The sequence below is a fragment of the Arvicanthis niloticus genome, chromosome 15 (assembly GCF_011762505.2).
Source record: "Arvicanthis niloticus isolate mArvNil1 chromosome 15, mArvNil1.pat.X, whole genome shotgun sequence".
Taxonomy (NCBI): Eukaryota; Metazoa; Chordata; class Mammalia; order Rodentia; family Muridae; genus Arvicanthis; species Arvicanthis niloticus.
In genome coordinates, this window is record NC_047672.1 from 25,007,390 (window position 1) to 25,022,224 (window position 14,835).

At 45.0% G+C, this 14,835-nt stretch overlaps 1 protein-coding gene and 1 non-coding gene across 2 annotated transcripts; both read right to left on the reverse strand.

Annotated features, from left to right (window-relative positions):
* Positions 1–147: 147 nt before the first annotated feature.
* On the reverse strand, positions 148–4,116 carry Fmc1 (formation of mitochondrial complex V assembly factor 1). Its single transcript, XM_034519240.2, has 2 exons — positions 3,879–4,116; positions 148–436 (listed from the first exon to the last, which is right to left on the reverse strand). The coding sequence occupies exons 1-2, from the start codon at positions 4,014–4,016 to the stop codon at positions 233–235; spliced, it is 342 nt and encodes a 113-aa protein (XP_034375131.1). The 5' UTR covers positions 4,017–4,116; the 3' UTR covers positions 148–232.
* A 562-nt stretch (positions 4,117–4,678) lies between these two features.
* Trnar-ccu (transfer RNA arginine (anticodon CCU)) lies at positions 4,679–4,751 on the reverse strand. The gene has a single exon. It is a non-coding gene; the product is annotated as a tRNA-Arg (tRNA).
* Positions 4,752–14,835: the final 10,084 nt, after the last annotated feature.

Consider the following 14,835-nt stretch of genomic DNA (forward strand, 5'->3'; position numbering starts at 1 on the left):
CTCCACATGAACCTTCATGGGCAAGCGCACTGCCACGTAAGCACATCAGTGAACCCAATGTAAAAAGTTCAGCAAATTCACCCCAATTTCACTTCCCTAATTACTCAGTCAACAAAAAATACAGAAAAGCAAACAAAAACCAAAAACTACACTTTATAAAACATTTAATGATAAATATATATCGGTAGAAATGGTTAAATTCTTCAATGGAGAAACTTCTGAGGATTCTGCATCATGGCTCCCAGCCCTTCCCTCCAGGCTGACGGGGCAACTGGAGGCCCACCAAACCAGCAGACTCCTCCACTGAGCGCTCACCCTTGCCATGAAATTCCTGGTGAAGGGCTACATGTTGCCGGATGCTACGCAAGAGGCAGAGATAGGTGGCAGCTTGGAAATGAAGTTCATGTTGGGCTCTGCACAACTTCTCACTGGTGACCTAAAAAGGTAGATAGCAAAGTCAGATAGCATGTTAACACAACCTACTGTGTTCACATATCCACAAAGGGACAGTAAGCTTTCTCTACAAAATAAACAGAAAATATAAACATGCACGTGTATGTATTTAATACCCCCATAGAAGCAGTATAGAATTAGGAAAACTGATCTCAGGGTCTGTTTGTCACATAAAGAATGCATGCTTTTCCTCCCTTTACACAAATTAAGGCTGCTTTGTGGTCTATGGCTTAAACAATGCATATACATTTTGTATGTGAGGGGCACATTAAAGAAAGTACTGAAATGACCACTCCACAGAATGGTTTTTATTGTGACTGAGAGAGAAAACAGCCAGAGGTGTCTGGGAGAGTCCACAACAGAAAGAAAAAGAAATAGACCGGACATGGCCATGAGACAGCAAGAGATAATAGAATTAAAGGAGAATGAGTAGCTGGGGGAGGGACTGAGTGAGCTGAAACAGGCCTGGGAGTTGGGGCGGGGAGGGTGAGAGGGGCCATGATGCCCCCATAGGGCTTTGAGATGAATAAGGAGAGCCTGCGAATAGGGACTGAGAGAGCCCAGAGGCTAGCATGGACTCTGATGTGCAACCACAGATACAGTTCAATGGAGAGCCAAGTCCCTTCTGCCAGGAGCAAGGGAAACAGCTTCTCTACGGGGAAGACCTGTTCCTGAGGAGTGCTGGCTTCTATATAGCCTCCAGGAGTCCTATAACCTAGCTTGAGCTCATGCCTGGATACATGGACACCTGAGACCTAACACCTTTCACTCCAAAATCAGAAGTGTATTTTATCTAAAAAATAATGGCTTTGTACTCAGTTGTAACAACATGAAGATCATCGATGTAGGTAGATATGTATGTATCACATGTACATATATATATGTATATGAAATAAGTATGTTTTGATATTAAACTCGTTTTTACAATTTAACCATCTAGAAAATCTGGATTCTAATGACTTTCGGACATCATAAAGTCCATATCGATGCTCTGAGTGACCCCAGACCATGGTGGGTCTTCACAACGCTTCATTTTCTGTATTTTCTCCTTAACTATTTTGGAGTTCCAAGGTTGTGAGAAAGGAACAGGAACATCAAAAATTTGAACATAATTGAAGATGTGTGGATTAGTTCCTGGGCACCACTGCATACATAATTCCTTTTCTCAGTCTGAATATCCGAGGTTAAAATCTGAAAACTAGCACATGTAATATTTAATGTAGTACAGCAGTACTCAACTGCTCTAATGAAGACTTCTTTTTAAGACAAGGAAGGTCATGCTGTGTAGCAAGGACGGGTCTGCGACTCAGCCTTCTTGCTTTGGTCTTACAAATGCTGAGATTTACAGGTCTGTGACCCCATAGTCACTCCTGGGTCAGAGTTAGTGTATGTATATGGAGATGACTTACAAGAGAGTCTCACTATGTATCCTAGTCTGCTTGGAAATCACTTTGATCCGGCTTCCGAAGATCAAGATACAGTTGCTGATACAGCTCAGTGGGTAAGGACACGTGCTGCCAGCCAGACCCCATGCCCAGAGTTCAACCCCTGAAACCCACACAGTAGAAAAAGAAAACTGACTCTTCTCTGTCTTGTGACCTCCACGTTTGGCATGCATGCCCCCCCGCCCCCCCCAAAAAAGATAGATGAATATATTAAAAGATCAAGGTAGGAAAAAAAATAAGATGTTCCCAGTTGTATCTTTCCTCCCTAGGGAACAAAAAAGATGAGCACAGAACATTTTTAGCCCTGAGCCGGAAGAAAATGAAAAAGCATCCCCCACATTCTTATGTGCATTCAAGTAGAGTGTGATATCTCAAATTTTCTTTTTCTCTCCAATACTGGAGGTAGAACCCAAGGCCTCAGGCACGCTAGCCAAGCACTGTTCTGCTGCCTCTCATAATCAGTCTTGGTGTTTTGAGAGGTTGTTTTTGTTGTTTTGTTTGTTTGGTTTGTTTGTTTGGATTTTGCTAGTTTTGTGAGACAGGGTGGCTCTGGTTGGCCTTGAATTCAGGTATCTGCCCGCCTATGTGTCAGGGATAAAAGGTGTGGATCACCATGCTGGCCCAGCCCTGAAATTTTGAGCATGAATTTATGGTGTTTTCCTGAGGAAATTCTTCTGTTGTTACTGGGGTTTTTTGTTGTTGTTGTTTTGTTTTGTTTTGTTTTTCTTTTTTCTTTTTTTTTTTTTTCTAGATAAGGTTTCACTATGGAGCTCTGGCTATCCTGGAATTCAACCCTAGACCAGGCTGGGCTCAAACTCAGAAATCCACCTGCCTCTGCCTCCCAAGTGCTAGGATTAAAGGACCTGTGCCTCCACCACCTGTCACATCTTATTCTTGATGCTTGGCCCTAGTTCTCACTACACAGTCCCTAACATGACTTTTTAAAAGCTAAGTAAATTTTAGTTCTTAGGTTTTGCATTGCTCCAGTTCAGCAGTAAAGATAATTGTTCAAGAACATTAGTTTTCCTTCCCCTAACATGTAGTTCCACTTAGTCAAGCAGAACTGTGCAGGTAACTGCCCCTGAGCCTCAGCTATGTGTATCTTTTGGACAAGTCCAAAAGGCAGAGAATTGAGCACTACCACATTTGGAAAGTTAACCATCTTCCATTCCTTTCTAAGAGGGCTATGAACTATGGATTACACAATGTTATTTCCCAAGGATAGAATTTTGTATGTTTATATTTGTTACACCAGTAAAACAGGTATTCTGTCATACAGCACGCTAAAGACGTGCATCTCTATAGAATATAAGATATTGCTTTACTCAGTGGTGAAAGGCTATTAATAAATAAAACAGTACCACTCTTGAACTCTTAAATATTCTCGACTAAATTCCCTTAAAAATTGCTTTTGCCTGGCCCATGCCTTTAATCCCCACACTCAGGAGAAAAAGGCAATCAGATGTGAGTTCAAGGTCAATCTGGTCTAAATAGCAAATTCCAGGTCGGCCAGATTAATACTGAAATCCTGTATCATTTCCCACCAACACGCAAGCAAGCAAGAGCACACACACACACCAACTCACAAAAACACTGCTTCCTATTAAAACTTTAATGCAGAAAGGGTGAGGCTTGTGCCCTTGTGTCTTTAAGTCTTAGACCCCTAGGACCTACTTCACACATCGCCCTGTCCCTTACCCCATGTACCAAACAAACCAATGAAATGGTCAGAGACAGCTCCACCCTGGTGGGTGGCAGATACGAAGTCCATAGGAAGGTGCACCCCACGCGGCTTCCAGGCCAGCAGGGGATTTGAGAGCACAGGTTAGCCGAGGGGTTGGATCATGTGGTGAGAGCCGAAGGTGGAGGACAGGCGGTCTCAGACAGGTTTGCCCTGAGACCCCACCATCACCCTGCCCAGATCGCCCCCCTCATCTTCCCGTCCCGCGATCTGGAGCCCACCAGACGCGGCTTCCGTACCCGATGTGCTTGGAAAGCCTTAACCAGGTACCGGTAGGCTGCTGTGTCACGATATGGTCGCCCGGTGGCCGCGCTCAGGTAGCGCAGCTCCCGCAGAAGGCCTCGCAGAGTGCGCGCCGGGGACCCCAAGGCCGCCATTTTCCCGTCCTTGGCGAGCCGGGTCCTTAACAGCCTCTGGCGCCTTCGCCCGCACCCTTTCGGGCGAGTCGCTCCCCCGCGCACTCCGCCCCACAGCGCCGTCTACCGACCGCCCTTCAAGTGAAACGCCAAGTGACACCTCAGGGGAGCAGAAGAAAAGCAAGGGAAGGTACCGAATCCTCCCGGCCCTTCGGACTGCGTCACTTTGGACGGCCGCAAGCTGATGGCTGCTGAGTCTCTGAGGACAGATGTCTGGCAGGAGAGTATGTGGATTTGACATAGGTCACGCCAAAAAAATCTTACCTATTTCTACCAGGGACGTCAAAATTAAACGAACCGACCTCCAAACCTTATGATACCCGCAGCCTAGGGGAAGAAAATGAACCCATATCCTGTTATGGCAAACTGCAGCCCCTCAACTACTAAAGCCTCACATCAATTTCTCTAGTTTTAAAATAAAATGGCCGGGCGTTGTGGCACACGCCTTGACCGCCAGCAGAAGCAGGCGGATCTCAAAGTTCACAGACCATTCTGGTCTAGAGAGTTTCTTCCAAGACAGACAGCTAGACAGACCTTGTCTCAAAATAAATACATATAATGAATAGTAGGTTTGACTCTCAATAATCATCTAATTGTAAGGTATTGAAAGTTAAAAGAAACGCCACCCCAGATGGGACTCGAACCCACAATCCCTGGCTTAGGAGGCCAATGCCTTATCCATTAGGCCACTGGGGCTTCTTCTGCGAGTGTACTCAAAGACCATAATCAAGTTATTTCCTGTTTCGTGCGTCATCGCTAAAATTTATTCTTTTTACCCTATCACTGAGAACCAAACAGTCTCAGTATGAAACAGATGCCTGCTGGGAAATGTAGTCTAGCTACCGAGAGTCAACAGTTTCACCCGGCAAACAGTGGGCACAACGAAGCAGAACGGGTTCCCGTTTTTGCTTACGTGTTCGTGTTTCTGTGCGAAGTAGCTCTGCGCCTGCGCAAAAGTTTGCCTGAGGGACGATCGAGGCAGATGGGCTGAGAAAACCAGTTCTCCCTCTGGTTCTAGTCTTTGTCAGAAAAGCCAAGCCCCTTCCGCTTCGGCTACTTTCAGGGTTTGTCTTTGCTCTTAGCTGGTCGTTAGGTGGCGTTTATGTAGTGGTCAGTTTCTGTTTCCGGTTGCAGCGCTGAGGCCATTTCCGCAGCCAATGATCTATTAGAATTGTTGGGTTTTCGAATTTTCAAGTGGGCTATAAGCATAGGACGGCGAGAAATTAGTACCTACTATCGTAGAAATTGGGGATGATTAGGAATTGTTCCTAATTGTCTACCTTGGACAAACCGCTTCTTGAGAACAGAGATTAGCCTACCTCCCGAGTGCCGGGATTAAAGGTTTGCACCATCACTGCCGTGCCACAAAACCACTTTTTGAGGTGTCAGTGGCTCTTCATCTTCTAAGAAGCAGTTCCGTCTATTTAAGTTGCACTAGTAGTGCCCTACCTCATTAGCTTCTCTCTTTTTTTGTTGTTTTTTGGTTTTTTTGAGACAGGGATTTCTCTGTGTAGTCCTGGCACTTACTCTGTAGACCAGGCTGGCCTCGAACTCAGGAATCCGCCTGAGTCTGCCTCCCAAGTGCTGGGATTAAAGGCGTGCACCACCACCGGCCCTTATTAGCTTCCTTATTAGCTAATAAGGAAGAAGCACCAGTTGCTTCTTCCCATCTGTTCAGATATCTGGGCTAGCCTCTTTCCTCAATGCTAACAGCCTGTATATCGCCTCAGTATTCCTACTTACTCTCGGGGCTTTTTGACTTGGTCGGTGTATGTTAGAAGCTGCTCCAGGCCCTTACGCTTTACAAGACAAGGTTAAAGTTACTTTTGTCATTCGTGGTGGCATCTTTAGGAGGTAGAGGAAGAAGGATCTCTGTAAACTGGAAGCAATCCTGGGCTGTATATTCTAGGATAGCCTCAGTGAGACCCTGTCTCAAATTACATATGTCTCTCTTCCCCAGCAGCTGCTCCTGTGTGCAGATCCCAAGCTAACAGACTGTTAAAAGGAGCTACCAGTGATACACTGCATGATGAATACACACTAACTAAATGGGCTCCTCCTCCCAACCTCTTCACATCCTCAAGATCACACATTATATCCCTGGGATACAAGACTGTCTCCTCTCCCCTGTCATCCAGGCGTGAGAGACATCCTAGTTACAAGCATGGACTCTTGACCTGGAGTCTCACTCACTCTGAAACCTCTAAGAAGAGAAACCCACTCTCTGACATTTGGGCCTGAACTGCCCTTGGATTCTCTGCCATGCTGCTGACTGCCTATTGATTTGTGGCATTAATAATTTAAATAGATTTCTTACCCAAAAGGAATTTACTCACAGTGCCTTTAAAAAGTGTCTTACCCAAAAGAAACTGTAGCCCTGTGTCTCCTTGAGCCCCAAACTACAGTAAAGTGTTCATCTCTTTCCTGGCTCCCTCTACCACAATAATATCCTGTTGTACTCGTCTGTTTTCTTCTTTCAACTGGGAGACTTGTCATCTCCCAAAACCCTGTACCTAAGAGGACAAAAAATGTCGTGTCAGGCCTGACATGACAGTTTAGTCTGAGGCTCCTAAAAGTGACCAACATAGAAGGGGCTTCAGATCTGGAGCTGGGATTGAGAGGCCAGGAGGGCAACTAATGGGTGGTGGTGGGAGGCAGGCTCATCTAATTGGGCACATACTTGGTGGATTCAGTGTTCTTCTCTTCTCCCTCCAGGTTGTTTGTTTTTCGAGACAGGGTTTCTCTGTGTAGCCCTGGCTGTCCTGGAACTCACTCTGTAGACCAGGCTGGCCTTGAACTCAGAAATCCCCCTGCCTCTGCCTCTCTGAGTACTGGGATCAAAGATGTGCGCCACCACTGCCCAGCTTTTCCCTCCAGGTTTGATAGCTTGAGCTCACTCCTAGCAGGCAGAAAGTCAGCCCTCAAGTCTCGCCAGAGACAGAAGTCAGAGAGTTTAGTCAGACTCCCAGAGTCAACCATAGCTGTAGGCAGAAGCATAAGCATAAGCATATTCTGTTTCTACTTCCTGCCTTTCAGGACCTGCTGATTCTGAGACCAGTAACTCCAGGCTTTGAGGCCTCCAGGGCCTGTAGTATTTTTCTGAGGCTAGCTTACTTACACACTGCTGTTTTCTAGTTGCCAACTCTATGTAGCAGCCTAGTTTTCCATTTAAAGTTGTTCCCCCACACACAAAGATTTATTTTTATGTCTGTGAGTGCTCTATCTGCATGTTCACCTGCAGAATCCCAATGTGAGTGCTTGCAGATGCCATGTGGTTGCTGGGAATTGAACTTAGAACCTCTAGAAGAGCAGCCAGTGCCCTTAACTGCTGAGCTGTCTCTCTCTCTGGCCCACAACTCAAAGTTGTTAATCCCAAGTTAATAAAAGCCCTCCTTGTTCACCTTTTTTTTTTTTTTTTCAGTTTTATCTTGGTGAGAGCAAGAGAACCTAGTGACATCTCAAAGGAACTGGCAGCATTTGACCCCGGTGGCATATTAATGGTACACTAATGAGTACAAGAGTCTTGATGAGGGACTGGAGAGATGGCTCAGTGGCTGAGAGCATTGCTGTTCCTCCAGAGGACCTGGGTTCAATTCCTACACCCACATGGCAGCTCACAATTGTTTCATGCCTTCTTATGGCCTCTGTGGATACCAGGCACAGATTTTATATATATATAATGTGTGTGTGTGTGTGTGTGTGTGTGTATTTATATGTACAAAACATACACATAAAATACTTTTTCTCTTTTAAAGGAGGCTTAATAAGCCTGGTGGACTGTGGAGTCCTGGTCATCTATCCAGAGGCTGACACTGTTCCACTCCATTGATTGTTGCCTGGTAGGAACAATCATTTTTTCCAAAAAGAGATGGAACACTGGAACTCTGTTTTTCAAAAGTCTGACCTTTTCCTTCTAAAACCTCTTAAAGCACAATGTGATGGTTAGCCGGGCGGTGGTGGCGCACGCCTTTAATCCCAGCACTTGGGAGGCAGAGGCAGGTGGATTTTTGAGTTCGAGGTCAGCCTGGTCTACAGAGTGAGTTCCAGGACAGCCAGGACTACACAGAGAAACCCTGTCTCGAAAAAAACAAAACAATGTGATGGTTAGTTTTAATTGTAAACTCGACAAGCCGGGGTCTCCTACAAAGAATGTCTCAATGGATTGTCTAGATCAGGTTGGCCTGTGGGGATAGCTTGATTGCTTTACCTGGGAATGAAGACGCAGTCGTCGTGGGCAGCAGCTTTCCCTGGGTTGAGGTCAGACACTGTAAATGTAGAACAGAGCTGAGCTGCTGTCGGCATGTACACTTTTATTTCTCGGTGCTCCTGACCATTGCTGTGGACCACCTGCTTCAAAGTCGGACTTTGACTTCTTTAAGATGAGGGAATGTGAGTTAAATCAACCCTTTCTTGCCTAAGTTGCTTTTTGTAAGGATATCTTATCACAGCGACAGAAATGAAGTTAAGGCGTACTACATAAACAACATAGTTCATAAGCCTCTAGTAGTGAAAAAGGAAGGGGAGAGCTGAGGTCTAGACAAGGCAGTTTTGGCAGGCCTCTGAGAATCTGAGCTCTTGGTAGAAGGAAGCACAAGGAGTTCAAAACTAGCCTTGAGTACTTAGCAGGTTCTGTGTACAGCCTGGGCTACATGAGACTATCTTTAGAAGCAGAAACAAAGCAGGGTGGGAGGGAGCAAGAATTTGAATACATGAGGCATTAGAACAGAGCCAGCCAGCAAAAGTGGAGCCCTAGGGGAGAGGAAGGCGTAGAGAGAGGAGGAGGAATCTGAGCAAAACACCAATGACATTTGTATGAAAAATGCAAAATGAAACTCATTACAACAAAAAAATCCAAAAGAAGGGCCTGGCCTGCCACCTCTCATCCCATCATTCAGGAAGAAACAGAGTCATAAAAACTGTCAAAATTTTGAGGCTAACATGGTCTATCAAATAATTTACAGGTCAGCAAGGACTACATAGAGATATCCTATTTCAAACAAGAACAAGACGGTGTGTACGAGGGGGTGGGGCACACAATGGACGATAGGTAGTGTGTGCGTCTGGAGAAAGATGGGCCATTGGCCACCCCATCTTACCTTTAGAAAAAGATGCTCCAGATTCGGTTCCCAACACCTACATGGCAGGCAGCTCACAGCTGTCTTGTTACTGTAGGTCTAGGGGATCCAGTGCCCCTTCTGGCCTCCCAATGCACTTTGGGACAAAGATAAGCATGCAAGCAAAGCACTCATACACATAAAATAAAAATAAATTCCTATTAGAAAGGGAAAAGCAAGAGGCTCCTGAGAGTAAATGTGAACAAGATTATATTAGAATAAATGTTACATTACAGAGTTGTGGTTTAACACGCCAGCTTCTGTCAAAGCTCAGCCTTGCTAGACTTGGCAGAGCAGGGCTGAAAATTAAGTGGATTCTGAGGTGGATGCTGTGAGTGAACTTAAGGCGTCCACTTGTGCCTGTAACTGCAGCCACAAAGGATCTGATGCCTTCTTCTGGCTTCCCCTCAGTGAGCACTTACAGTCCAGAGCACAAACACGCATTTGTTTTTTTGTTTTTTGTTGTTGTTGTTTTGTTTTTAATTTGTGCTTTTGTTTTGTTTTGTTTTCAAGACAGGTTTGTTTTGTTTAGTTAAATAACAAAAGACTATGGAGAGGAGACACAGTATCAAGCTTTCCTTTTAGCTGAGTGAGGCTAGCCTTGAACTCCTGATTCTTCGGCCTCTGTCTCCAACTACTGGATTTCAACTCTATGACTGGTATCATGCCTTCAAACTCCTGGCTAGGTATTTATTTTTAAAGTTAGTTTTCTTTAAGTAGTGTATTTATGTTATTTTGATATAGGTTCTCAGTAGAAAGCCTAGAACTTGCCACATAGCTCAGGCTGCTTTCAGTTTCAGACTCTCTTGTATTAGCTGCCTAAATACTGGGATTATAGACATAAGCCACTATGCTTGGCTACTGATTTTGTTTTGTTTTGTTTTGTTTTGTTTTGTTCTTTTCGAGACAGGGTTTCTCTGTGTGGCCCTGGCTGTCCTGGAACTCACTCTGTAGACCAGGCTGGCCTCAAACTCAGAAATCCACCTGCCTCTGCCTCCCAAGTGCTGGGATTAAAGGTATGTGCCACCACTGCCTGGCTGTCTACTGATTTTCTTTTTGCTGTGTGTCTGTAAACTATGTGACTCTACTGGCATAGCTTCCCCTTACTGACTGATTCTGGGAAGCTTAGCAAACCAGGCCAGCAACTGTGGCAGTTTTAGGCACTAAAGTGTTAACCACCTGAAAAACAATCTAAGTGTTAGAGAAATGATATTACATTTGAAGTCATTCCTGATGTGCAAACCATGGTTATAAAAACACTGATTTAAACTGGGCAGTAGTGGTGTAACCCTTTAATCCCCATACTCCAGAGGCAGAGGCAAGTGGATCTCTGAGTTTGAGGCCAGCCTGGACTACAGGGTGACCAGGACAGCCAGAGCTACACAGAGAAACCTGTCCTGAAAACTCAACAAAACAAACAAATCCTCCTGATTTAATGTCCACTAACAGGAATGAATAAATAAGTAAAACATGGCATCCTGGATTAGGGAGGTGACTTAATGAGCAAAGCGTTAGATATTCTAGTGTGAAGGCCTGAGTTTAGATCTCCAGCAGCCCCCAGCACTGGGGAGTTGTAGACAGGGAGATCAGATCGCTGGGGTCTGCTGCCAGATAGTCTAGCCAAAATGACAAGCTTCAAGTTCAAACAATCCTGTATTCAAAGATAAGGTGTAGCAAAACAGAAGATAACCAGTCAACCTCTGACCTCCATTCATGCACAAGTGGGCATACTGGCAAGCACACACTCCAAAACACACATTTTTAAAATTAAAACTAACATGGAGTTAGAGAGATGGCCCAGTGGTTAAGAGTACATATACCATTCTTCCAGAAGACCCAAATTCAGTTTCCAGCACGCGTATTCATTCCACATTTTAATTCTGGTTCCCGGACGTCTGACTTCTAGCCTCCTTGGGCATCTGCATTTACATGACCATACATCTAACACACACAACATAGACACATACAACACTCACACACACACACACACACACACACACACACACACACACGGGTGGTGAATGTCTTTAATCCCAACACTCAGAAGGTAGAGGCAAGCAGATCTCTGAGTTCAAGATAGATAGATAGATAGATAGATAGATAGATAGATAGATAGATAGATAGATACATGTGTCTTAGGGTTACTGTTGCTGAGATGAAAAAAACGCCATGACCAAAGCAACCTGGGGAGGAAAGGTACACTTCTGTTTAGCAGTTCATCATCAAAGGAAGTCAGGACAGGAACTAAAATGGCAGGAATCTGGAGGCAGAAGTTTATTCAGGGGCTGCAAAGGACTGCTGCTTACTGGCTTGCTCCTCATGGCTTGCTGAGACTGCTCTCTTGTAGAACCCAGGACCAGGTGCCACCCCATCCCAGGGATGGTACTACTCATAAAGGACTGTGCCCTCCCCCATCAGTCACTAATTAAGAAAATCACTAATTAAGAAAATGCACTACAGGCTTGCCCACAGCTGGAGCCCATGGAAGCATTATTTTTTCAACTGAGGCTCCTTCCTACTGACATAATTTTATGTCAAGTAGACATAAAATTAGTGTGTTTAAAATAAATTTTAAGTATACATATAAAACAATAAGATGTGGTATACCCTGATGGTGGAATATTGCTTAGAAATAAAAGGGACAAACAAGTGACTCATGCAGTAACATGACTCGATATCAAAATCATCACCCCGAGAAGAGTGACTCACAAAGCCTGTATACATCTGTGCAAAATGTAAATCTGTGGTGACAGAATCCCAGTGGCGTGATGACTCAGCAGGTAGGGGCACCTGCTGCTGAGCTTCACAGCCTCAGTCTGACCCCCAAGCCTCACCTGGAGGAAGGAAAAAATGAGCTCCCACAGAGTTGTCCTCCAGGCTCCACACAAACACGGTGGCACACACAGGCCTCCTGTTGTGTTCTATTGCTGAGGGGAGATACCATGCCCAAGGAAATCATATGATAAAAAGCAGTTAACTGAGACTGGGTGTAGTCCATGACCATGGCAAGGAGCAGTAGCCGAGGGCCACACCCTGATCTGAAAGACCCCCCCCTCCCAGAGGGAAGACCTTCACTCAAGTCTCGGGATGTCACGGCCACCCAATAATTCACAAGACACCGATTTAGATGCAATCATCAAGAGGTATATTTCAGGATCGACCAGCTGATGGATTCTCTTTTTTTTTTGGGCCAGTTAGTTGTAGCCCGTTGGGTAGGAAATGTATCTGGGTCCCCATTCTGGGGAGTCTTGACCCAACAAAAGGTAGGACAGTCTGGGATGACCATAAATGAATGGGATACCCAGCCCATTTCTTGGTCCATTATTTTTTGGGTAGTCCATGAATATATTTTGGTAATCGGGGCCATCGGCTTGGAGGAGGACTGAGTGTTGAGTCCCTGTGTCCACCAAGAGTTGGGTGGGTCCAAGCCCCATCTACCTCAATCACTGTCTTCACACAGAGCTAATACCCTCGCCATTTGGAGTGTTTTTCTCAAGGCCTGGGATTTCCTGACCCTGGCTTCTATTTGTTAGGGCCCTCTCGGGCTCAGCAGCTGGCTCCTTTACTTGCAATGTGCACACTGGTCCTTTTCAAGGAGTTTCCTATCTCCCTTTGATTGGAGTCTCTCTTCTCTGCTTTTTCTTAACTACTATAGCCAAGCTTTTCTGTAAATTCCTTTTCTGTCACCTTTCTTTTTCTTCATCTCTCCTCTTTTATCTTCTTTCTCTGCTCTTTTTTCTCCCTGATATGGTAGACTTTCTTTCATTTTTTTTTTTTTTTCTTTTTTATTTTTTTTTTTTTTTTTTTTTTTTTTTTTTTGAGACAGGGTTTCTCTGTATAGCCTGGGCTGTCCTGGAACTCACTCTGTAGAACAGGCTGGCCTCAAACTCAGAAATCCACCAGCCTCTGCCTCCCAAGTGCTGGGATTAAAGGCGTGCGCCACCACTGCCCAGCCTTAGACTTTGTCAGCAACTTGCACTAAACCTTTTAATGACTTATCTCGTAGTCCCTCTAGCCTCTGAAGCTTTTTTTTCTGGTATCTAATAGCCTTGTCTATATTGATAGAATGTCTCTGTGAGCTATTATAGAATGGCTATGGGAAACTCATCTGATCCCTGCTTAACCTCATGTGTCTTAGTCAAAATTAGTGGGGTCTCATGTAGCTCTCTCAAGATCTGCCAATGGAATCTGGTGTGGGCTTTCAGGTGCCCCTTACCTTCTGCCACATGAAGGTCTCAGTCAGATCTGGTCAGAAGTAACCCACTGTTGACCACGGCCTGGTCAATTGATGGTGTCCCCATGTCTGAGGGAACATTCTTTCTTTTCAGTATCTTCTCTTGCTCTTTAGTCCTGAAGAGCACTCTTGACAACCAGAACCTACGAGGGTCTTGGGGAAGAAAGGCTTTTATGGGGCAGGGAAGGGTGTTCTTCTACTGGATTCACCTAGGTGACTATATTGGGCACTTGGTCTGGGTGCCCGAGGGTCCTGACCTAAAGACTTTTTCCTCTATTGCTTTGATCACCTTTATGGGCGGCCACCCTAAGCAGAGACACTACATCTTTATATCTTTTTGTAATTGTTTTGTCTGTTTGTTTTTGTTTGTTTTTTGTTTTTTAAAGACAGGGTTTCTCTGTGTAGCCCTGGCTGTCCTGGAACTCACTCTGTAGACCAGGCTGGCCTCGAACTCAGAAATCTGCCTGCCTCTGCCTCCCAAGTGCTGGGATTAAAGGTGTGCACCACCACTGCCCGGCCTTTTTGTAATTGTAACTGTATTAAAGACTAGATAGCTTGCAGTAGCAGAGACCTCAAACAGTAACATACATTTATTTATTTACTTACTTATTTTACATATATGTATATTTTATGTATGTGAGCACATTGTCACTGTCTTCAGACACACCAGAAGAGGGCATCAGATCCCATTACAGATGGTCGTGAGCTACCATGTGGCTGCTGGGAATTGAACTCAGGACCTCTTTAGAAGAGCAGCTTGTGCTCTTAACCACTGAAGTCATCTTTGCAGCCCCACACAGTAACTTTTTAAAAATATCTCTTATCCTTTGACCATTTCACACATGTAAATCATGCAGTTTGAACATATGCACCCCTAACTCCTCCCTCCCCATCCTCAGAAGTTCCGATCATCCTTCTCACTTGCCCCAGGAATTTTGAAATCTTTCATCTGTGAGACCCTATAAAAATCAAAATTACATTAAATAAATATCTTCCAGAGGGAAGAGCCAGTCACATTCTGAACCAAGCAAAACCAAACCCGATAGTATAAATAACTCAGTGCTCAATTATCTAGGATTCACTCATGAAGTCCTAGGCTCCTCCAAGGAGCCACTTCCCGGCTCCGCCTTTGCAGCACACAGGGCTTGTCCTCTAGGCTCCAGCTGGCTCCACTTTACTGCTGTTCTTCATGGACACCCCCATGGTGCTGGCATCTTAAAAACCTTCTGCTGCCACTAGGCTACACTTTCACCAATAGCCTCTCATAGGCTCTCACAGTGCTGAGCCTCAGCTGTTCCCCATGCCTCCTTCATGTCTCAAAACAGTACCACCTGGGTGACGTGAATCAGGTTTTCTTAGAACTCTCTCTCTGTAGACCAGGCTAGCCTCTAGCTCAGAGATCCACCTGCCTCTGTCTCCTGAGTGCTAGAAT